This window comes from Macrotis lagotis, chromosome 5 (assembly GCF_037893015.1).
Source record: "Macrotis lagotis isolate mMagLag1 chromosome 5, bilby.v1.9.chrom.fasta, whole genome shotgun sequence".
NCBI lineage: Eukaryota > Metazoa > Chordata > Mammalia > Peramelemorphia > Peramelidae > Macrotis > Macrotis lagotis.
In genome coordinates this window covers 264,535,003-264,560,006 of record NC_133662.1, presented here as the reverse complement: position 1 = coordinate 264,560,006, position 25,004 = coordinate 264,535,003, and the positions used below count along the sequence as shown (strand labels likewise).

General features: G+C 43.0%; 1 protein-coding gene across 6 annotated transcripts in view; it reads left to right on the top strand.

Annotated features, from left to right (window-relative positions):
* UBE2F (ubiquitin conjugating enzyme E2 F (putative)) overlaps positions 1-25,004 on the top strand; it is a 103,492-nt gene that overhangs the window by 61,199 nt on the left and 17,289 nt on the right. For 4 of the 6 annotated variants that reach the window (XM_074189758.1, XM_074189757.1, XM_074189754.1 and 1 more), the window contains 3 exons: positions 5,000-5,070; positions 14,993-15,050; positions 24,742-24,774. In XM_074189758.1, coding sequence (XP_074045859.1) covers positions 5,000-5,070; positions 14,993-15,050; positions 24,742-24,774 — 162 coding nt within the window. Of the gene's footprint in view, positions 1-4,999; positions 5,071-14,992; positions 15,051-17,678; positions 17,816-24,741; positions 24,775-25,004 lie in introns of all 6 variants that reach the window. The other 2 variants (XR_012468894.1, XM_074189755.1) reach the window with 2 other exon arrangements.

Here is a 25,004-nt window from a genome sequence, read left to right as displayed (position 1 = left end):
AACATAGACATAGTCTCCACTAACATTTAACAGGCTACTATACTAGAATTTCTCATTCTAGCAATTAAAATTACAAAAAGGGACTAAGCATAAGTAAAGAGGAGGTAAAATCAAGATGACAGTTTACTCAGAAAATCCTTAAGACTAAAAGAACCAATATAATTAAATGCTTCTACAGAGTAGCTGAATCTAAAATAAATCTAGAAAAAAAGCATCAAGATTTTTACATATATTACTAAAAAACAGAAAGAAATGTAAAAGAATCCATTTACGTGAACCACAAAATTCATAAATAGTTTTGATCATATAACATTTAAAAGCTTTTCAAAAACAAAAATCAAAGCAGCTTGAGTCAAAAGGAAAGTTATGGTTTGGTGAGGGGAAAGCTTTCCATCAAATATTTCTGGTCCCAGAAGATTAGTAGGAGAAGGACAAATAATTCTTAAAAGAAAAGTCACAAATAACCATAAAGAAAAAAATGTCTTATAACCAGGGTGCAGGCACAAACTGCAAATCCAGCATCATGACTAACTGCGAACATCCTTTTATTGCCATCAAGCCAAATGGGGTCCAGAGGGGCCTGCTTAGAGAGATTGTTAAGCGCTTTGAACAGAAAGGATTCTGTCTTGGCTTAAAATTCATGAAAGCTTCTGAAGACCTTCTCAGAGAGCTTTACATTGAAAACTCCCCTTCTATGCAGGCTTGATAAAGTATATGCACTCTGGGCCTGCATTAGCCATGGTCTGGGAGGGTCTGAATGTGGTAAAGACAGGTTGAATGATGCTAGGAGAGACTAACACAGCAGATTCCAAACCAGGGACAATTCGAGGGGACTTCTGTATTCAAGTTGGCAGGAATATTATTCGTGGCAGTGGTTCAGTGGAGAGTGCTGAGGAGATCTGTGAATGATGTGGAGGAGGCATGTTGAACTTTCTCCATTCCTGGGCTTTGGCCCTGCTTATTTCTAAGGGCTTCCATATGGACTGTAGAAACCTCTGTGCTTACTGTTAACTTTGGCTGCACAGTGTTTTACCCATCTGATCATATTAAAAAGTTTTGGGGGGGAAAAAGAAAAAGAAAAAATGTTTCAAATCACTAATAAAAGAAAAATGCAAGTAAAAACCACTTAGAGATTTCATCTATCACCTCTAGAATGGACAAAACTGATAAAAGATGGGAATTACCAGTTTTAGATTGACTTTGGAAAAGAGGACAACAATCTCACCCTAATGTAGAGAAAATGACTAAGATATTCTTGCTTGCTGACCCAAGAGGTTCCTACCAAGAGTCAGGGATCCATGGAAAGGATACCATGAGTGGCAGCTCTTCCTAAAAACCTCAGAAAGGCTGGAACCAGAAGATAGCCATTGACTGGGGAAGGGTTAAGTTGTGGGCTATGAATCACGGGGAATACTTCTGTGCTTGGGAGAAGAATTGAGAGCCAGGGGATGAATTCAGAGAAGAATGTGTTCAAATTGATGAAACAGCCTCCATGCTGACTATGGCAATGTTGAGGAAAAGTATCCCAGACAACCTTTCTCAGCCCCACTTCATCCTCCAGCCTTCCCTTCATCTCTTGTCTTATCACTTCCCCAGGAGAGCAGGTCGTTCCTGATTCCTAGACTGGAACAAGCCTTTCATAAGGCCAGGAGCCTCAGCTGCCATACACTTGCCATCTGCCATAGACTCACCTTCACCACTAGAGGTGGGGCTCCTGGAGAGCAGGGCCTTTTTTGGAACTAGAGCTTAGTAAATCAAGGGGAGCTGTCGGGTTTAGTATTTTTATCAAAGCCTCAATCACAATGAACATAGCAGGGAGCTGGCTCTCAATGAGCTGTCCTATCTCCTATCATTGAGTTTGTTTCACTCTTGAGTTCTGATCTTCTTATCACCTATTCAGCTTTTAACAAAACAAAACTTGCTTTGAACAATCGGGCCTTAAGATCAGGCCGAGATTTCAGTTAAAACTGCTGAGGTCCCTGACTTTATGAAAGACTTGTCCCCATTTGGGAGTCAGGAAAAATTTGAGTCCAATCCCCCTCCCCCCCAACCCATGAGGGACTCCCAGCATCTCTCAACTTCATCTGTAAAATGGGATTAGTAAAACTTGTAGCATTCACTTCAGAGTAGTGATCAACAGAAATGTTCTTCAGAAATGTCCAGGATCACATCCACATGGCTTTTGACTTTTCTTTAAATGCATTAAAAAACTATCTTTGGCTGTCAAGAATATCTATCTCACAGTTAAGTATCTATTTTATTCTATCAGACCTAGGTGACAGATTCACTTAAAAGTCTTCTTAAAACACTAACAACAAAACTAAATTCTGCAATTATAATGATCCAACTTGGTGCGCCAAAAGAGCTGGAAAAATCCACCTCAGGGAAACCAGCATTTATTAAGTGCCTACTTATGCCAGATACTCAGCAAAGTACTTTTAAAATATTACCTCATTTGATCTTCACAACAGCCCTGGGAGGAAACTGAGGCAGAGAAAGATTCAGTAACTTGCCCAGCATCACACAGCTGTCTAGGCCTGGCTCCAAAGAGATCAGAGATAAAGGAAAAGGATACTGAGCTATCAAAATATTTACAATGACCTTTTTGTGGGGGCAAAAACTAAGGAACTAAGGAAGCATCTGTTAAGTAGCTGAACATTGTGATACATACATTTAGTGAAACTTGGGAAGACTTGAATGAACCGATGCAAACTGGAGGAGACCAGCATAAACCATGATAACATTGTAAAGACAAAAAATTTTATAAGACTTAAACTTTTGAATGTTAATTGAAGAGACCTATAATATGCTAACTTGGGGGGGGTGCTTAGTCTTCTAACAAAATTTTGAGCAAAAAGAAGGAACCAGTCGAGCATGAGAAACTAAATCTTAGAGTCAGGTAGTTGGAGGGAGGGGAGAGGTTGGCAGTGATACAGAAAGCATGGGATCAAGACCTGAATTTAAAAACTCATCAGAACAGAATAAAGTAGGAGAGGCTCGGAATTTAAAATATGACTGACTTGTGTAGGGCTTAGAAGGAAATAAAGACTTATTTTGTGATCACAGACTTGGGGATTTCAAGTCATCTGTCCACAAGGTTATCTTTTTCATTCTTACTGAAAACTCATTTCTATTTGTAAGTGTGTGGTAGAAAAATGATTACCTTGACACAAGAAATAGTCAGAGGCATCTATTTTTCTTTTGAATCACATAGAATAACCTTGAACATCATTCCAGGAAGACTCATTAAATTATCTTTATGTGGTGTGTTCTAAACTGGATTCAGTTTTACTGCTAGACCTTGTATGTAGTTTGTGTATATTTATATATTTGGTGCAATATTTTGTATATAAGTATATGTACACATTCATTTTTTAGGGGGTTTTTTGGCAAGGCAATGGGGTTAAGTGGCTTGCCCAAAGTTGCACAGCTAGGCAATTATTAAGTATCTGAGACCAGATTTGAACTCAGGTCCTCCTGACTCCAGGGTCAATGCTCTATCCACTGCACCTAGCTGCCCACACACACATTCATCTTTGATAGAATGTAAGCTCCCTAAGGACAGTGACTCTTTTTTTATCCCTAATGCCTGAAATAATAAATACTTGTTCCTTGAGTTTATATAATATTTTTAAATTATTTGATGCTGATTCTTATGTACCACTAAAAATTAAAAATAGGGATTGATTGAAATTTCACTTATCTAACAAGGAAAGAAGGATTCCTTTCAAATATCTTTTCCACATTGTGAAGACTAACAGACTGCCTTCTGTGGGAGGTGGAGGAAGGGAAGCAAGATTAAGGGAAAAATTGTAAAACTCAAAATAAATAAAATCTTTTCAAAAAAATATCTATTTTCCTCTAATTTAATCCAAATGATATCTAAACATCAAAACTTCTTAAATTGTATTTAGCTTTTGTTTTTAATAGAATGCATTCTAAGGTACTCTTCAACTTCCCTTCTTCCTCAAATATAGAGTATAAATATACTGCATCCAATAAATCTCTTAAGAAACCAATTCCTTTTGTAGGAAGTGAAAGAGCAGACCTCCTAAATCATGAAGTCAAATCATCTCTGTTTGTAGAGGAGAAGAAGATAGAGCTAGCTCTCACTTCTCCTTGTTCCAGCCTGCTAGCCCTTGGCCAAAACTCATCCACATGAAAGTGTTGCTACAATCACATAGATTCATAGATTCTTTGAGAAGAGACCTTGAGCCTGACCCAGGTGTCATCCAACCCAACCTCTATCCATTTCTCCTGATTTTGTCAAATGAAGACAAGAAAAGTAGGAAGTCAAATCCCTTCTCAAACCCTTGAAGACCTCAACTACCCCTCTTCAGCCTTTCATACCAACCTCCTCCTCTAGGCTAAATAGCCTCAATTTCTTGACATTCAAACCTCTTCTTCCAGGTGGCCCATATCATTTCTGAGCTGTAGGATTCAGAACTTAATTCTGTGTTCTAGGGAGGATTATGTCTGTTTATTGATGTTCTCTTCATTGCATTGTTGTTGACCCAATCCCTCCATTATTTACAAGAACTGTTGTCTATCTGTATGTCCACTATCATAGATCCCATCTTGTTTAAGGACACTTTCACTTGTTTCCAGCTATAATTCATAGAGTTCAGAGACCCAGAGTCCTAGAATATTGGATAGGAATTTCATCTTCATCAATCAAACGCCAGTATTTTGCAGCTGAGGAAACTGAGGCCCTTTTATTAGCCTTTTACTGGAGAATTTAATTAAAAGATTGCTATTAGATACAAATAATTCTGAAGCTTATAGGTTATGGGAGCCACAAAGCATTTTTTGTTTAAAGACAGTTGGACTTTGCATAAAATGCTTGGATTTCAGGTTTGGAGAAGAACTTGGCCAGTTGAGCTGAAAACAAAACAAAACAGTAGTGCGGGTGGTTGACCTTAGTGTAGCCAAGATTATATTGTCACAGTGAGTTTGTCTGCTTGAGAATGCCATTTATAATTTCCTCTTTATTTTTCAGCCTCCCAAAGTAAAATGTTTGACTAGAATCTGGCACCCTAACATCACAGAGATGGGGGAAATCTGTTTGAGGTAAGTCTCACTACCTTCTCCTCTATCAAGAAAATGGTCTATAACCTATGGGCAGCTTGGTAGCTAAATGGATAGAGCTCTAGGCTTGGAGTCAGGAATACTTATCTTCATGAGTTCCAATCTGACCTTAGACATATTTACTAGCTAGTTTACCTTGGATAGTCCACTTAACCCTGTTTGCTTCAGTTCTATATCTGTAAAATGAGCTGGAGAAGAAAATAGCAAATTGCTCCAATATCTTTGCCAAGAAACCCCAAAATGGGGACATGAAGAGTTGGACATGACTGAAACAAATGAACCATAATTACAGCAGCAACAAATTTCTTATGATGTGGTTATCTGCTAAAGGATGGCTTATGACTTTGATAATGCCATAAATATGAATGGAAGATGACTTTGTTAGTATGGGGCTGGCAGCCCATGAAAGAGAATTCAAGAGTCATTGAGGGTGGGTGGGAAGGAGGGAAGGGGGCAAAATATACAAAGTTTTTGTATCCTTCCTGTCCTTCCTTGGGGTTCCTTATCTTCTTGCCAAGCACCAGTTCTGTCATGCTTTGTCTTATCTGCCTAACCAAGTTAAGAAATTTCTGGCTTTCTATTCCTAAATGTGGTTCTCCTTATCTTTGTAAACCCAGATCCTGAATATGGCTTTTGGTAAACAATTCTGCCTTTTTTTTATTGTGGTTGGAAGTTTCTTCTTTTACACCCCTCACATCTTCCCAACATCTCTCCTTTCTCTCCACTTCCACAGCCATCATTCTAGTTCAGACCTTCGTCACCATTTGTCTACACTATTTATAGAGGCTTTTCTTCTGCTTCCGGTTCTCTTCCCCATTTCCAAGCCATGCTCCATTCAGATGCCAGAGCGATTCTCCCAAATCATGGAGTAGCCAGTAGGACTTCTCCATCCCTGCTCTCTCTTATCTCTAACATCCAATAGAAATCCTTCTTTTGCCATTGAAAGTTCAGGACCTTGCCCTTTGCTACTTGTCTGTGTCTTTATACTTTATTCCCCACCATGTACTACTCTGTCAGTGTGTGCGCGCGCGCACACACACACACACACACACACACACACACACACACACACACCGCTCCATTTCCCATCTCTAGACCTTCCTGTTGTCATCTCCCTCTTTACTTCAACCTCTTCATTTTCTGCTTCCTTTAAGACTTGGCTCACAAGACCCCTTCTGCAAGATGTCCTTCATGCTCCTCCTGACTGTTGATACCTTCCAATAGTTCAGTTTATTTTATAACCTCTCTCTGTAAAGCTTGTTTGTCTCTAAATACTAAATAAATTTTTAAAAATTAAGCTCTTTGATGACAAGAGCTGTGTTTGCCTTTCCTCCCACCTCTGTGCTTAGTACAAAGTGGCACAGTCTGGATCTTTAGGAAAGACTTGCTAACTGATTGATCAACTAGCTACTTTCTCCAACATCTTAAAATTCCCCAAACAAGTGAAATACTTTATTACATATGACTTGACTAAAATCTCAGGTAACTAGACCACTGGAAACCAGAATATTCTCTTTAACCAGAAATCCATTTTGGATTTAGTCTCATTTATAGCGCATGGGATCATGAATTCAAAGTTTTAGAGCCGGGAAGATGTTCAAAGACATTGTTTTGTACTTCTCAAAGAAGACTGACTTCAGGGAGATGACATCAGGGACATCCATGACAAGCACTTGAATTGGAGTGAGGGGGGGGGGGCTGGGCTGAGTCCCCAGCCTCACTTTCTCCTCCAGAGCCATCTAAGTCCAGTGACCAGAGATCAATCAGGATGACTGGAGATGGTTCTGGATGGGAGGCAATCAGGGTTAAGTGATTTGCCCAAGGTCATGCAACTACACTAAGTATCAAGTGTCTGAGATTGGATTTGAACTCCTGTACTCCTGACTCCAAGAGCAGTGATCTATCCAGTACGCCACCTAACTGCCCTTGCATGGTACAGTAGATAAGAGCACCGGCCCTGGAGTCAGAAGGACCTGAGTTCAAATCCAACTGCAGACATTTAATTCTTACTTTACTGTGTGATCTTGGGCAAATCACTTAATCCCATTGCCTTGCAAAAAAAAATAGACTCTGTTCCTCTGTGTTATGTATCTAGTTTATTCCATTAATCAAAGTCTTTGAGGACAAAAATGAAGAAACAGAAGCTTGTGCTAAGCCCTTCTCTAATCGAGGATCCTTTTGTGCCTGAACATCATTCTAGCATTAGGTCGATGAAATCATGTTAGACCCAAGTGAATGGATTTGACCTCAGAAACTGTCATGGAAGTTGCTAGATTTTTATTGAATCCTTTACAATCCACTGTTTTCTTGTCATGAAATATTCTGTTTCTTCTATACAAAGACATAGATTCTGATTAAGGATTCCACCTAGTTTGTTAAATATTCTCTGCATTCTGCCATCTCATATTAAATGATTAATTTCATAGAGTGGAAGTTTCTAGAGAACAGGGGCCAGTTCAACTTTGTATTTCTCTCCCCTGGGCCTAGAACAGTGCCTGACTCATTGTAGTCACTGAAAAAAAAATTTGTAGATTGATAGTCATTTCCTTTGATTCTTGTTGGACTTAGAGTTGTTAGAAATATTCCTGGTTGGTTTGTAGATTACTCTGCAGATCTTCTTATACCAGCATATTAGTGCATTAGTGAAGAGAGAAAAAGCAACTGCCTCCAGATGCCACATCCATAACACTGTATCATGACTAGAAAAAGAAAACTTTAGCATGTGGAAATTGTTTTCCTGAGATGAAAACACCGAGATCACTAAATTCTAGTAATAATAAAAATAACAACATTTCGATAGGTATTTAAGATTTGCAGAGTTGATCCCTCCCATCAATACTGTGAAATGGATACCATTGTCCTTCTCATCTTACAAATAAGGAAACTGAGGCAAAAAATAGTGAAGTGATCAGGGTCATATGACTAGGCAAATGTTCAAGGAGAGATTTGAACTCAGGGATTTCAGACTTGGAGACCAGTGTTCTGTCCACTGCACCACCTAATATGGGACAAGAACACGTCAGCATCTTCAACATGTGGGAGTTGTGTGACCTTGGTCAAGTCCTTATCTCTGAGCCTTGATTCCCTCCTCAGTAAAAGGAGGAACATTCATCGGGAGACTGGAAGCATCCTTCACATTGTTATTTCCCTCTTAAAAAGGATCCCTCATTCAGTGACTGTGGGCTGCCCAGGTTGTTGTAGAGGGCCTGCTTCTGAATCCCATTGGTGCTGCTGAGTGCCTACCTGTCGTGGCCTTTTCTCAGTCCTCATCCTTGAGCCCTCAGCAGTCCTTGACACATTGATCATCCTCTTCTTCTTGAAATTCTCTTCTCTACATTTTTGGGATCCTCTTATCTTTTGGTTCTCCTCCCACCTCTCTGACTCTTCTTCTCTGTCTCTTGAAGAGCTTCATCCACATCACACCCAATAGTCATCAAGGTCCCCAGATGCTCTGTCCTAAGCCGTCTTCTTTTCTTCTCTTTACTGTTTCATTTTGTGATCTTGTCGGCTCCATGGATTCAGTTATCATCCTTGTACAGATGACTGGCTGATCTATTCGTCCAGCCCTAACCTCTCTCCTGACTTCCAGTCTTGTAACTCCATCTGGCCTCAGACACTTAATAATTAGCTAGCTGTGTGGCTTTGGGCAAGCCATTTAACCCCATTTACCTTGCAAAAACCTAAAAAAAAAAATTACTTACCAATCTTGTAGCTCCAGCTGCCCAGGAAACCTCTTGACATGAAGGTCCTTTAGACAACTTAAACTCAACAAGTTCAAAACTGAACTCATTATCTTTTCCGCTAATCTCCCCTGACCTCCCCATTTACTATCTCAGGCCCAGGCTCCAAATTGGTCCTCAACTCTTGTCATCTCTACTTTGATAACATCTCTCCTCTGAACCTGGTGCTAACCCTAGACTCATACCTGGGCCTTGGGGCAGTTCCTGGAGGGATTCCTTACCTGAGTTTATATGGTAGCTACTCAATTAAAAGAATAGATAGAAATCTTTTTATGACCCCTAATTAAATAAGTAATCAGACACTCAGTGCAATTAGAAAACATTCCTTCGGTACTTGACAACTGAAGAGAATTTTTGTAACTTTTGAACTACCTAGGAGCAGGGAAAGATTGGCCCAGAATCTGCCCCAGGATCTGCTACCTCTGGTCAGTTGGTTGATTTCTTTTGGTAATAAGGAAAATGCTTGATTGGTTTATGGAGCTGTCTCTGCTAGGCAGGATCATCCACAAGACAACAGAATCCATCAAGACTTTGATTTTACAAGGACAGATGAGCAATTACTCATGTTCTGGGAATGATACTCTAGGCTTTTCTATTATTTCTCAGGCTTAGTAACTCATAACAGAAAATATTCCTTGTTTTTCCCTTCTTTCCTTGAAAAAGTTATACTTGAATGAAGATGTTCCCATCCCAAATTAAGAGCTTGAATATTTTAATTTTCTTAGACAATATTTTATCATTCTTAATTTTAATATATATATAAAATTGTACAGGAAGAAAATAGCAATCTGCATGCCCTTGAGAACTTGTAACATCCTTTCAGTGATCTAAAAGTGCACCTGACTGTAAAAAAGTTATCATTAATCCTGATATTTGCCCAATGATGTTATGTGTTTTGATGAAAAACCTTGGCATGCTACCACAACTTTGGAAGAGTTATAAATAATCCAAAGAGCAGTGGAATGGCCTAGTACTCTATCCAGTCCATGGAGTAGCTTGAAGTAAGCATCAAGAAAGGGTTGGAGGGGCAGCTAGGTGGCACAGTGGATAGAGCACCAGCCCTGGAGTCAGGAGGATCTGAGTTCAAATTCGGCCTCAGACACTTAATAATTACCTAGCTGTGTGACCTTGGACAAGCCACTTAACCCCATTGTCTTACATAAATAAAATGTTTTTAAAATGCAGGAAAAAAAAAAAGAAGGGGTTGAAGGGGCAGCTAGATGGTACAGTAGATAGAGCACTGGCCCCGGAGTCAGGAGGACTTGAGTTCAAGTTTGGCCTCAGACACTTAATATCTACCTAGCTGTGTGACCTTGGACAAGTCATTTAATCCCATTGCCTTACAAAAAAAGAGGTTGGCACAGAGAAGGAAGTGGGGCAGATCTGGCATCAAGAATGAGGAGCAATGGGTGGAGCCCTTGAGGGATACATTGATGGAAGTAAAAATGGACAGACTTAGTTCTGTTAGGGAGTTCCTCTGTGGAAAGTTCAAAGGAGAGTAGACCCAGTGATTGTGTGGTACCAGAAAGAGGAGAGAAGCTACTGTTTGTCTGAACGAGCTGTAAAATGTTTGAGCAGACTCCCTACCCTGAAGAATTCATCTTTGAAAGGATCAGAAATAAGAATTGATTTTACCTTTTCATTTTAAATGGAATTTCAGACTTTTTCTTAAATTTAATGTCCTACGGACATTACAGGAAATGGGATTGATGGATGTAATATTCTTTACAGTCAGGTCTCCTCGATTGGGCAGAATGGAATCCAGATGGACATTCCGCCAACATTCACACAAGGAGTTTAGCAAGGGTAGGGGACCTCCAAAATCTTTCCCAGCTTGGATTCTGTGACTTAATTTTAGAGCAGTGTCCTACTCACTCACAGTCAGCCATGGTGTCTGAGCATCATTCTTAGTCCCCAATGATGGGATTGACCAGCCTCCTTTGGGACTGCTGCCTGTTACCCCAGCAGTGGATACCATTTCCTCTCTGACCTGGAGAACAAGGCGAGCCAGAGCTCTCCACAAAAGCCTGCTAGGCAATTCCACTAAAAAGTGAAGGAAAATGTATTTTTTCTGTATTTCAGAAAACTCATATTTGTTAAAGCAAATTTTAAATAGCCTATTTCCAGAATTGTTCAAAGAGAACCAGGAGGGCACTGGAACCCAGACTTATGACCAAATATTGGATTTCTTTAAGACTTGGGTACTCAGGGCAGCTAGGTGGCAGTGGCACAGTGGATAGAGCACTGGCCCTAGAGTCAGGAGGACCTGAGTTCAAATCCAGCTCAGACACTTCATAATTACCTAGCTGTGTGGCCTTGGGCAAGTCATTTAACTCCATTTGCCTTGCAAAATCCTAAAAAAAAAAAAAAAACTTGGGGACTGGTATCCAGTTAAATATCAGGTGAGGCCTCCTTTCTATTCAGCTTCTGGGGGGGGATGGTTAGCTAAGGGGGCACCATTTACCTCCCTGTTATGACAAATCACAGTGACAGCCATATTTCTTCCTTTCTTTCTGGGGATGAAATGAATTCTGAGCTCTGCTCAGATAGCTGGGAAAGGCATATTCTGTCAGAAAGTGAACAGCCATTGAAAGAATAGAGGAAAGGGAAGTCATTAGAATGCAGATCCTTCTCTTTTGTGGTTTAGAAAGAGCTGGAGAATTGAGCTCTGATTTTCATCCAGTCTTCACAATAATCCATGGTATTTCTTCCAGTCTGTTCTAAAAACAGCTCCTAAAGCCCCAGCCAGTTCCCTAAAGTTCCAGAGGCACGAGAAGAGACCCAGAAGGAGAAGTGGTGCCAGGGCATCATCAGGCTCCTCAGGAGGACAGCTTCATTCACCTAGGGTGCTTTTCTCCTAAAATATTTGACTTTATGCCTATAATAGAAATCATAATGTCAGCTGTTATAATCAGAGCTGTTTACATTCATTTTGGGAGGGACTCAAAGAACCTTTCTTTTTTGTCCCACCTCTTGGTTCTGTATTCTCTCCCTTCTTCTCTGCCTAAGTGTGTAATTATGTGTAAATGAGGAGGAAGAGACTGGAGGGAGCTAAATCTGGACCTTGGAGTGTTGGACTAGAGGCCCATGAGGAGAGGGACTTGGGGCTCCCCACTCTGACTTGATGACTCAGTAGTGCAGCCAGAATTCCCCCTCAGCTGACCCTCCACAGCATTAGATGAGAGCACTTGGAGGCTGTGGGCCTGCCTTCCTCACTCTCCCTTTTGTGTCTGTCTCTGCACGTCCTCTCAGGGCTGCTCCACAGCCACCACCCGGCTGTTCCAACCTCCTCCTGCCACCGAGGATTCCAAGTCACAGGTTGCAGACTATAGTAGGAGGGCTGCGAGCCCAGGTGTTTTGACACAAGCAGCGGACTGTAGTGACATGATGGTGAATGCCACCATCCAGGCACCCACCTCAGGATGCCTGCTCAGGAATCTCGAGAAGATTGGAGGTTGAGGACTGGAGAGGAGACGAACTGAAGTGACTCGAGCAGCAGAGTTTATTCCCCCAAGCCCCCACCCCCATAGCACTCTCCTCAGAGTGACACGTAGCGAGTGGAGATCTGTCTTTAAGCCTTTGACCTGGATTCAGTTTTCTGAATGACAGGATGCAGGAAGAGAGGCCAATTCCTTTGACCCAATAAACTTTTTATGGCAACTTGTATTTATAATTTCCAGACAGACAACATCTAGGGTATGAGTGAACTGATGGGGTCACGGATTTATCTCTGGAAGCAATGCAAGGGTTTAGAGGTTTTACCAAGGTGGTGGCTGTTCAGTTGATTTCAGTCGTAGTCAATTCTCCATGACCCCATTTGGGGTTTTCTTGGCAGACATCCTGGGGAGGTTTGGTGTCATTTGAGGAACTGAAGCAAAGAGGGGTAGGTGACCTGACCAGGGTCACACAGCTCAGAAGTATCTGAGGCTAGATTTGAACTCAGTCTTCCTGACTCCAGGGCCAGTTCTCTATCCACTTGCTATCCTGCCTCACCAAGATTCCCAAACCTAATAGGAACAGAGGGTACTTGAACTCTCTGTTGCATGTGACTTACCAGAGGCAACGCTTCCAAGCAGCCTGAGATTCAAATATAATTGAGAAATAATTTACAGAACGAGTGGAAATGTACTAAAACTTTAATGATGCTACAATTTTAAATTGCCATTATTCTCCCACTGGGCTCCTTATGCTTGGATGGAGCTTTACATGCAATTAGTGACCCACGTTTTGCTAATTTTACATGCCTGGGCCTGACCAAGCTTCCCTGATAATGAAAACTGCTGCTGTCTGAGAAGTCCAAAAACACATGTCCTCTAGAAGATTATTGACCTTCTCTGAAAACTGCTCATCAGGCGCAGCTAGTTGGCGCAGTGGATAGAGCACTGGCCTTGGAGTCAGGAGTCCCTGAGTTCAAATCCAGCCTCAGACACTTAATAATTACCTAGCTGTGTGGCCTTGAGCAAGTCACTTAACCCCATTGCCTTGCAAAACCAAAAAAAAAAAAACTGCTCATCAGAATTACACAAGATGACTTAAAAAACCCTCAATAAGTTCTCTGGTCAGCAGGAGGATCTGCTCCTGTATGTGAGCAGATGGGGACCTCACTGAGCCTCCTTCTCCTCATCCCTGAAATGGGGATAGCAGAAGCTGGTCAGCTTCGCTGCACCAGGTTCTCCTTCCTTTGGTGTGGGGTCCATCAGCAGACAAACTTCTCTAGTGTCCCAGGCCCATCCCAGGGGTGCACCTATGTATAAATGTGTACCACGAAGGGATGTGCTGTGTGATGGTGAGGCTAAGGGGAGGGAGAACATAGGAAATGGTGGAAGGGTGTGTCTGTCAGAGAGGGGCAAATGGGGGCAGACTGGCTGCTCTCAATCCCAGACCCTTTATTCCAATGGCAGCCCATGGTCCATGACATTCTTACCTTCTCCTGCCTGTCCTGAGCCAGCCTCTTCCCTCCTTTGCCCCCCAGCTCCTCCCTAGAGGTTCTGACTTCTTTATAAAGTTGGAATAAGAACACACCTCCCCACTCTGGCACTTGCAGCCAGGTGGCTGCAGGACCAGAACTTTTTAAACAGAAATACGGGAAGAAGAATGGGGTGCCAGCAGGTGAGGCATTGGGAGCTGTGCAGACGTGGTATGAACAATGTGGCTCTCCAGACATGATTATCCTGCTTTTTTACTAACCATCTGTCAAAGCCAGCAAGGAACATCCGAGGAGATAGGTTAGAAGGAAAAGAAATGTCAGAGATCCAGAATCGAGGCTACTTGTGGCTAAGGACATTATCTGGATTGGATCCTGACCAAAGAAGGGGGGTGGGGTTCTCTTTCACATTATCCTTAATGCCAAAAGAAACTCTTTTTTCCTCAATTCTAAAAGCTGCTGCCATCTGGTGGACTCAAAAATTCTGCCGTCCGTTGTGTCTCCTGAAAAGTCTAAGCACACCAGCCAGATCCCTTTGGGTTGGATTTTGAATACTTAGAATATTATCGGGATCCCCTAAAATAGTATCACAAATTCTCAGATAAAGCCACTTCTCAGCAATCTCCCCATTTCAGCAACATGATAAAGAACTGGAAAGAAAGTCAATTCTTAGCCCAGATATTGTCGCTTCTGATAGATGACTCCTGGTGTGGGTGGCCAGCAGGAGAGTTGTAGCAACTTGCTGTAAAATGCCATTCCCGGCAGTATGGTGGGGTGACCATGATGAATCCACCCAACACAGAGTGGGTGGCCACATCCGGCAGGGGGGCAGGCTTTTAAGTAGGAGGGGGAGAGAAGACACAAACATGGGGCTCTCTGTGGCAGTGCTGCGGGGGGGGGGGCAGCTCCTAGAGAAACGGGCCCAGGACAGCCAGCAGTGCCAAGGGAGCAGCCACCCCATTGGAAATGGAGATTCTATCTTTAAAAACTAAGCAGGGACCAGATGGTTAAGCAAGAGGTCTGTTGTTGATGTCAGGGATTGTAATATCTCCTGCTCAGAAGAGTCACTTAGTGGGTGATTTGGAGGAGGGTTGCAAGCTAAGTCTTTGGAGGAGAGGGTCCACGCCAGAAAAACCACAACTGAACATTTGGATGTTGAAAGTGGGTACCAGCCTTGTCCATGCTTCGGTAAGACTGCTCCAGATCCCTGAATCAGCAGTGTATTTTTCCTCTCTTTCAGCCTACTGAGAGAACATTCAATTGATGGAGCTGGATGGGCACCCACCAGAACATTAAAGGTACAGAACCCCGAAAGAGCCCACAGCCTCCCCCTCCCCATGCTTACCCTCTGCCCCAGTTTACTCTAAGGTCTATGATATGGAAGGAGCCTTAATGAAGAAGCCAGTACCTAGGGGCCGCTAGGTGGCGCAGTGAATAGAGCACCGGCCCTGGAGTCAGGAGGACCTGCGTTCAAATCCGACCTCACACGCTTAATAATAACCTAGCTGTGTGGCCTTGCAGCAAAAAAAAAAAAAAAAAAAAAAAGGTCCCGAGAAACAAGTGACCCCTCTGGATGGCTTAGCTGGCTGCCGCCTGCCAAATCTTCACCTGCCCCCTCTGCCTTTGATTCTTCACCAGTTCTGTCTTGTACACCTTCACACCTTTTGTTCCCCCCACCCCCCCTTAGAGGGGAAACTTCCGGAGGACAGCATCTTTCCTGGCCTAGGCTTCTAGCTCAGTAGTTCTGTTGACCCAGAGTGAGCACCTGCGCCCCAAGTCATTCTTATTGCACACATTGGTCTGGTCAGGCCAACTTTGGCAGCCCAGCCCTGCCCTGCCTCAACTGCTCCACACTGCCTTTGGGTTTGTACAAATTAGGTGTGTAATAAGTATTTATTGAGATGGTTTCTAGTTAGGAAAAAATGGTTGGAAACCTGAAGGGGCTGAATCCCTCAGCTTTTTGGGAGGCCTGCAGTGTACAGAGCACCATGGGAAAGTGCTCAGGAAATCAGGGCCGGGGGGCCGCCCCTGTGGTCTTTAGAGGCAGGCAGAGGGGACATCAGATGTCAGTAGGCCTATGTGTCCAGGAGTGTGTGCTCTCTAGGTCCTGCCTCATCTCCAGCCTGTGCAGGCTGTCCCTTGGAAAGCAGCTGAGAAAACTAGAATCCAGCCCTGGGGGTGAGGGAGGGAACCCCCAGGTCCTAGCCCCAGACTCGGTTTAAGGATCAGATGAAACAATATTTGGAGACCACCTCAGGCAGGGCCTGGCACCATATGCTAGTGATTCTTGTTGTCGTCACTATTTGTTCTAGGCCCAAAGCAAAAGGTCCATCCATTTCTGTAGATCCACTTGCAGGATCGCTGGACATGCTAAGGAGACCGTTCATGCTGGCTTTCTGACTGCTTTTTTTCTGATTATTTCATCTTGAGAGTTTCCTAGGTGGGGAGTGATCACTTCATCAGGAGTGATGTCGGCAGGTCTAAAGCATAGGGAAAACTGCCCTGAATTCAGCATTCACAGTGGCCTAGAACAAGTGCCAGATGGTTAAGTTCTTTTCTTGTTGCCTAGGATTGTAGACCACAGGAAACCACACGTTTGGAAACCACTTTATTCAGAATTCCTTTTAAAAAAAGGAAAACTCAAGAGCCTTTGAAGTCTGCCACAGCTGTTCTCTGGGTTTTTCTTGTTATTTATGAATGTAAAATACTAATTCTTCTCTATAGTCATTGTGGAGAGAACTGAATAAAAAGCAAGTTGAAGAAAAATCTCTCTGGAAACTGCTCCCAAATGAATCAGAGAAGCCATGTCCTGGTCCTAACTTGGGTTGTCTGGCTGCAAGTATGCACTTTCTAGGACAGTAGTGTGCCCATGTCCAAGCCTTCTGGGTCTGCTCCCTTCTAGAGGGGCTGCAAAGATGGCGTGACACATTTCCCACCTGCTTCTGAAGCTGTTCGGTCTGCTTTGTGGGCTCCGAGGGCTTTCCCTTCTCCCAGGCTGTGGGGGTGTCCAGGAGCTCTTCCCATCAGCTCCTCTTCAGAGCAGTTCTCCCACCTCCACCGTGGAGCCTGCCCACCTCAGGGCAGCAGTGGGCTCAGCTCACCTTGTCTCAAGTCAGGGCCCCCTTGTGACTAGTGGCGGAGAGAGAGCAGGAACTCCAAGTCTGCCTTTCTCTCTTAGACAGTATAACTAGTTAAGGAGAGTTCCCAGCTCTGATCTCCAGGGCCAGGGAGAGCTCCCACCATCTTCACCACCAGCCACCACAGCCACCTCTGAGGGTTTCAAAGTACCTTTCTCTCATGTCCTCTCAGAACTCTGTTCCTTCCCCATACACGTCTGTCTTCTCTTTTTGATGAATAACTATCCCTTTGAGAAAGAAACCCCATCTTTCCCAGAATGCCTCTGGCTTTTTCCAAGTTGTCCCCCAATGAAGTAAATGCTTTGTGTACAGAGATAGAGCAGTTTCAGGGCAAGAAATGCTATCATTTTTCAAAATAAAATCCAGCTTCGAGATCTAAAGAACACTGAAAACAACCCCTCATTCCATAAACCTAGTTTGAGGTCCTGTTAGGTTTGTCTGGCTTGCAAAGATTGTTCAACTCAAATTTTGGTCTCGAGGCAGCTCAGGGAGATAGCGGCCCACCTGCCATTTCTACTGGAAATAAGTCGGGTGACGGGGGGAGAACATCTGCTGTTCTGGAGTGACAGGGTGAACAGAAGAGCCATCATTGAGCCAAGCCATGGCAGAGGGGGACATTGAGGCAGCAGTTGAAAGGAAAGGACATTGCCTGGGCAAAGAGGGGAAGGTGCAGGGCACATTGGGAGGAAGGGATTGTCTATTAAGTGGAATGAAGGGAATGACAGGGGCCAGTTGTGGCCAGATGCTATTCACGCACCCTGGCTGAGGACTTCAGTCTGCTTCTTATAGGTTGTGGGAAGCTCCTGAGACCTGCCAGGGAAGAAGGTGTTGCAGTAGGACTGTTGGGAGTTCAGGGGAGCAGGACTAGGAAGACGGTGTGGTGAGAAAATGCCGTGATGGTAAAATCCACAGGATCCTGGAGGAATGTAAGAAAAGGCACTGAAGGAGCCAGGATAATAGTGTGTGCTGCTAAAGGTTTAACTACCAGCTCTCTGGTGGGGTGGGGGTGGGGGTGGGGGTGGGCCCCGTATCACTGGCATCATCTCCATCACTTAAGACTAAACAACCAACAAAGAATCTCTCAAGCCTTAGTTTGTCCTGTTTGCTGACATCTGAACTGCAAATGCTCCCACTGAAAAGTCAATAGGCAGCTCTGGTGAACCAGTACTCAAGCTGGGTTGGTCAGCAAGAATGAGACCAGTTCCTGGGGCATGGTGTCCACAGAGGCCATAGCAGAAGTGGGGGACACACGTGCCTGTGCCGCCTGGTGTTCTAGTGAGGAAGAGAACATTGGCAATGAAAGGGAAAGAGCAGATTGCATGAACTTCTTGCGACCCCATTTAGTCTGGTTCCCCTCGCTCCTTGTTCTGGTCAAAGGGAGTTCTTGTTGAGGTGCACGCCAGGATGGGCCATGACTAAGGGCCCTTCCAGCTCTGGGCTTCTGGGTGAAGATAGAGCCTGGGGAGTTTAGGATGGTACTTGGCAGGCCCAGGAATCTTTGGATGGCTTCCCAACTTGCCCAAAGCATAGATGAGATTGATAAATTAAAACAAAAAAAATTACCCTTGTCTTATAGGAGATTTTCTTTTCCAATTCCTCCTTATCTCCCAAGGCAAGAACCAATGTAGATGACTCCTTTAATGCTCTTCATCAATATGATAGATTCTGGGGAAAAAATTAGTTCTTGGCTTTATAAAACAGCAATATTTCAACCAATACAAAGTAATGGCAAGAAACATATAGAACCTTCCCTCCACCCTTGAGGGTCAGGTACTTCATTTTGTTTCTTAAATGACTTTAAAAGTATTCCCAGAGAATTATACCGTGCTGTTTATTCCGAAATAGTTAAGTGTATTGGGGAATTTAAAATTAAATAGTTTCTCTGTGTTGATTTTCACGCATATAGTTGAATATTTCACAGGAGCTGCTATCTTGAGCATCTAGAATGTTAATACAATGGGCTCTGTAGCGATCTAGTCATAGATCTGGTAGACAGCTAGGATGCTCCACGGGGCAGAGTGGTAGGCCTGGAGTCAGGAAGACCTGAGTTCAAATGTGGCCTTTCACTCTCACTAGCCATGTGACTCTGGGCAAGTCTCTTCACTCTGTTGACCTCATCTGTCAAATGAGCTGGAGAAGGAATTAACAGGCCACCTCTGTGGTTGATTCTCATCCTTCATTATCAAAGACCAAAACAGCATCACTGTGTTAGAGACAGTTATCAGACTGTGGCAGACCTGACCAACATGAGCTCACAGGTCAGTCACAAATAGTCCTTGTGAACACCTGGGTTCGATAAACTTGCCCATCTCACGTTTCCTGAGTTGCCTCCATTCTGCCTCACTCATAGAGCCCAACACTCTCTCTGATGAGGGTCTGCCAGACTGGGCTGAGCAGTCCTTTGCCAGGGTCTCTCATGCCAAACAATCAATTCCAGAATTCTTAAGAGACCTTAAGGGGCAGCAGGTGGCTCAGTGGATAGAGCACTGGCCCTGGAGTCAGGAGTACCTGAGTTCAAATCCAGCCTCAGACACTTAATAATTCCCTAGTTGTGTGACCTTGAGCAAGTCACTTAACCCCGTTGCCTTACCAAAGAAAAAAAAAAGAAACCTCAAGAGTGTCCTCGTATCCTTTTTTCCTCCACCTCAGTATCTTTTTCAAGAAAACCCTCAATGGGGTCATGAATTCTCAGACATGGCTGAAACATTGGAACAACAAAACTGTAGTTCATTAGTGAAAGGAAAAATTGAAAAATCTTCAGGGAGGGGCGGCTAGGTGGCGCAGTGGATAGAGCACTGGCCCTGGAGTCAGGAGGTTCAAATGTGTCCCCAGACACAATAATTACCTAGCTGTGTGGCCTTGGGCAAATCACTTAACCCCATTTGCCTTGCCAAAGAAAATCTTCAGGAAGGGACTGAGCCACCATAATTTAGGTATTTTGTGCAAGAAAATGCAATGCAGGTGGTTTGTTTTTTCAGGATGAAACAGAAATAGAGGCCTAACGTCCACTACTTGGACATTCTGTCTCAAATCTTACACCATGAGGAAAAAAAAAACCCTGGCCCTTCATCATTCACGTGGAGTAGGGGTGGGGATGAGGGAAGCATTAGCTACTTCCTGAAAGGTGGTTTCTTCCTCCCTAGAATCTCAATAATTTCCCTGATCATTTGATAATACTACAACTGGTTTTGAAACACTCAGTCTAGAATATCTGGGAAGCTTAAAATGTCAGAACAAAATCCTGCAAACATCACATGCTTTGTGAAAAGTAGTGTTCAAGATTGCTTTTTATTGGGATCCAATTAGAACTTTCATCACTGAACCTTCAATTCAGTGGCCTCAAATAATAAATATTTGTAAATTAGCAGTCTTGTGGGTAAATTGCACTGATTGATCATAATCAAATGCACATTCTTCATGTCTCACATTTATTTCCAGCGAGAGTCCCTGCCTAGTTTCACTGATCCCTTGTTAATTTGTTATTGTTATTCAGTCATTCTCAGACATGTCCAACTCTTCCATGGCCCCATTTGGGGTTTTCTAAAAGATAATGGAGCAGTTTGCCATTTCCTTCTCCAACTAATTTTTACAGATGGGTCTTACCCAGGATTGCACAGCTAGTAAGACTCTGAGGGAAGATTTGAACTTAGGTCTTCCTGATGGCAGGCCCAGGACTGTGTATTATGATGCCCCAGCTGATGAAGTCCTTACTAAAAGGATATTATAGTAGAAATGAGGGGGGGCAGGTGATAGAAGAGAGTTAATGATGTAATTAGGGGGGCGGCTAGTGGATAAAGCACCAGCCTTGGAGTCAGGAGTACCTGGGTTCAAATTGTGTCTCAGACACTTAATAGTTACCTAGCTGTGCGGCCTTGGGCAAGCCACTTAACCCCATTTGCCTTGCAAAAACCTAAAAACGAAAAAAGATGTAATTAGAATGATGTTCTCAACTTCTTTCTAGTTATCATATTAAGAAAATAAATAGCCATTTCCTCATTGATAGAAGGAGACTAATTAGGCTTTCTTTTCTAATCACTCACCTCTTGGCTCTTGATTAACATCTGGAAAAATCTAGTTCAGGTATAAAAAGGGCTTCTCTAGAAAATAGGAATCCAACCTAGTAATTTAATTTAAGACAGCTTGGTGATTGCAAAAGACTTCTTTATTCTGAGCCTAAACATCGAGAAGGAACTGGATTGCATAGGAACTTGTGATTCTCCATTTCCATAGCATTTCCTTTTTTAAAACAAGGAATGAAGCACACGACTTTCAGAACTGCTCTACATGTCCGATCTTCTGCTGAACCTGTTTTCTTCTTTGCATGTTTACAACATTTCAGCTTTGGGGGAGACATCACTATTGCTATTTAGGGAACATCCCTTTCCACCTTCAGTTTAAAACAAGATAAACCATTGGCACAAATAAGTCTAGTCGGGCAACACAGTTCTGCTGGGCGCCCATTTCCAAAGTGTGTGTCTTTCTGTACCTCATGTCCACCACCATTGCCAGGCCATCTCCTCTGGACATATGATTGGTCATTGTTCTGAGCAGAGTTCTTCAGTCTTTTGTTACAGTGGGCTGTCCTTGTGTAAATTAGTCTGGTTCAGTTCCCTTCACTTGGCCTCAGTTCACACTTCCCAGTATTCCCCAAAATCAATTAATCCACATTTATTAAGCACCTACTCCCTGGCAGGCACCATGCCATGCACTGGAGATAGAAAGAAACAAAAGACAGTCCCTGCTATCTTTCTTCCATAAGACATACCCAGGCCATGCATGATTATAAGCCCATTTCTCTTGTCTTTCGTGATGTTGTATCTCAAGATCTCTGTTTATTTTTAGTCGAGGCCACCTGGTACTGAATGACACCAACCATGAGGATCTCACACCTAAACTGGTTCTTTCTAGGTTGTTGTAAAATTCTTTTTCTTTGACTTGTAAGCTTTGGATTTGAGCTGAGCCACTCTTGGGAATTTTCTTTTGGGGGTTTAACTTCCATGAGGCAATTGGTAGATTCTTTCCAATTTCACTTTACTCTTTGGTTCAAAGAGACCTCAGTAGTTTTCATTTCTGATTTCTTGACATTTAGTATAGTTTTCAGACTCACCTTAGTCAGTTAGACATGCTTGACCCACCAAGGTGGCTAGACTGTTAGACTGCTGCCCACCAGCCCAAACTCACACTGCCCAGGGCTTTGAAGGACAGGAGGAAACAGCAGAAGTGTTTTGATTGGTACTCAGAGTTGAGGAGATGACATGTGCCATCTTGGGCAGGCCAGTGGATCACCAGGTCTGACTGCACTAGTGGCTGACTTGGCACAGTGGTTTCTAGGAAGACCAATGATTCTCACTTGACTTGTTTACCAGCTTGTTTTTGATAACAGACACCAACCATTTTTTTTTAGTAACATTTCTTTTTGTCTCAATCTACTCCAAGGACCAGTTGGATATTTATAACATCATTCGTGAGCCAATACAAAATCATCAACTTAAAAAATAAACTGCTATACTTGATCATACATTTAAAAAGCTCCTAGATTTATTGAATTTCAAGTTCCATCTACAGTCACCACGACAGCACCAGATCTGGTGATCAGACATTCCCTGCCCCTCATTTAGAGAATCTGTTACCTGGTGAGGTTGATCACTTTCTCTTCTTCTTGGTGACTTATTCTCGGAGTTCATTCACTTCTGCTTCATTTCTCCACATCATTCACATAGTCTTTACGGGAAATCTGTTTTTTTTTCCTTTGAGTATCTGTTTGTAGTTGTTATGAAGTTTATTCTCTCCTCCTAATCTGGATTTTAGGTTAACTTTGGATTCATTACAATTCTGTCTACATATTGATCTGAGAGTTCTCCTTGCTCTTCTCTCCACCCTTTGTTCATAAATTAAAGATTTGTTCCAGAGCTAGGTGCCTTCTTTTGTGCTTTTGAGTGAAATAGTAAATCCTGGATTACTTGGACTCATAGGATGACTTCCATTTACTAGATCTTTGAGGTTCAGTATACTATGGCCCCCACTAGAGTTCCCACCACACTGGCACTTTTTCAGGAGCCTTTTTACTTGATGCTTCCACATATAGACCTCATGTCTTGGACTCATGTCTACACATGTGAGGAGGCGGCCACCTGATTTACCTGCCCTGGCACTGATCAGGTTGGAGGTCTTTCCTTTTGACCTGGGAGCTTCTGTCTAATTTTCTGTATAGTCAGTTTGAGAATGTAAAAAAGTCTCAGTCTCTCTCTCTCTCTCTCTCTCTCTCTCTCTCTCTCTCTCTCCTCATTGGAATTCTTAATCATTTAGTCTGGTACAATTTTTAGGATGTTTTTTTCCTTAAGTGATGAAGGACATAGGTAGTTTACCTCCAATTGACCAGAAATCATTAACAAGACATTACACAAAAAATCTCTCATAATATCCTTTTGGGCAAATTGTAGAGATTTGGTGTGAATTCGTTTGGACAGTTTTGGTTTCTTAATTATTAAATGCAGACTATGGAGGGATAACAAATTTCTCTATTATAAAAGGTTCTGTCTTGACCCCCGTCCTTATCACCATTTTTACCAACAACTTGGGTAAAAGGTCTTGTATATTCATATAGGAATTTCCCTGGAGCCTAGACCAGGGGACAACCATCCATTAGCCCTTCTTGTTCACAGTCCCCTCCAATCTTCAGTTAGATGAGTCATGCTTAGGCCCTTCCAGCTAGAGGTGCCTTCCTTGCCCCCCCCCCCCCAGTTAATAGTATTAGACAACCTAGCGAGGGCACCATGGTGTCCAGCAATTGATTCTCTTGAGGCCCAGCCCTGGGGCTTGCAACCTGAGGACCTGTGACATACAGCTCTGTCTGTGAAGAGTGAAGGCTCTGGGGATGGAATGCAGGAAAGTCTCATTGAGCCTTCAAATGGACAGAAGAATGGAGAACTTTGTGCACAAAGCCTCATAGTACAAGAAAACCCTCCACCTGTCCTGGGGGGCCCCAAGAAGGAGCTGGAGTGAAAGGGGGAGGGTCTGTTGCATGGGCTGCCAGTAGCCAAAGGTGACTGCTCAGTGCCCAGACAATGGGGCTTCTCCATGGAGACTGGGCCACCCTCCTTGTGGGAACCGTAATGCCTCTGCTAAGACACTCTGGCTTGTGGTTGTGCAAACACCATTTATGTAATTTCATGTTTGTATAAAAACAAAACCTCAAATATTTGGTTATAAATCAGTTACTGCCAAGGACCCAAACAGGGTCAGTCTGTCCTGGCATGCCCTCAGAATGTTGGGGTTCTCCAGAAAGCTGTCAGGAGGGCAGGGGAAGCTGTGCCTCTGAATCATTAGCTTGAGGTGAGCCCTACCCCCTGAAGGGCACAGAGGATACTTTGAATTTACCTCGAGGACTAAAGTCTATATGGACATTGTTTGTTCCATGACCCTGATATCAGACTGAGTGACCCTCAGAGAGGATTCATGGTCAGGTTTTTAGATTATTCAGTTATATATCAGCATTTACTCTTTGTCTCTTCTTTAATAGCACCGCCAGCCCAAAGCTTATTTTATATCAAATGAGATTTATTTTAATTTGCAGGTTAAGAGTAAGAAAATATTTGGGGCAGCTAGATAGCACAGTGGATAGAGCACCAGCCCTGGAGTCAGGAGGACTGAGTTCAAATCCATCTTCAGACACGTATTACCTAGCTGTGTGGCCTTGGACAAGTCATATAAACCCATTGATTTAGAAAAAAACCAAAAAGAGTAAGAAAATATATTGAAGATGTTTTATTCTAATGTGACATGTGTCTTAGTTAAGAACTGATGTAGCCAAGCCTATGCAGGAGCCTAATAACATATTTGTTTTTTATTTCAGGATGTTGTGTGGGGATTAAACTCTTTATTTACTGTAAGTATGATAGTGAATTGAACATCCATTTTTGTTGATTCTCCTGCATACTAATTTTAGATATCAGATCGAGTAAATACCAATTTACCGAGTAGCTGTGATTTCATCAGCACAGGGAACTTCCAAGGACTTAACCAGTTAAGTGACTTGCCCAAGGTCACCAGGCCAGTTTGCATACCACCTCCTTCACCAAACAGCCTCTCCTCCATCAGCCTCTGTCACCCTGTCTG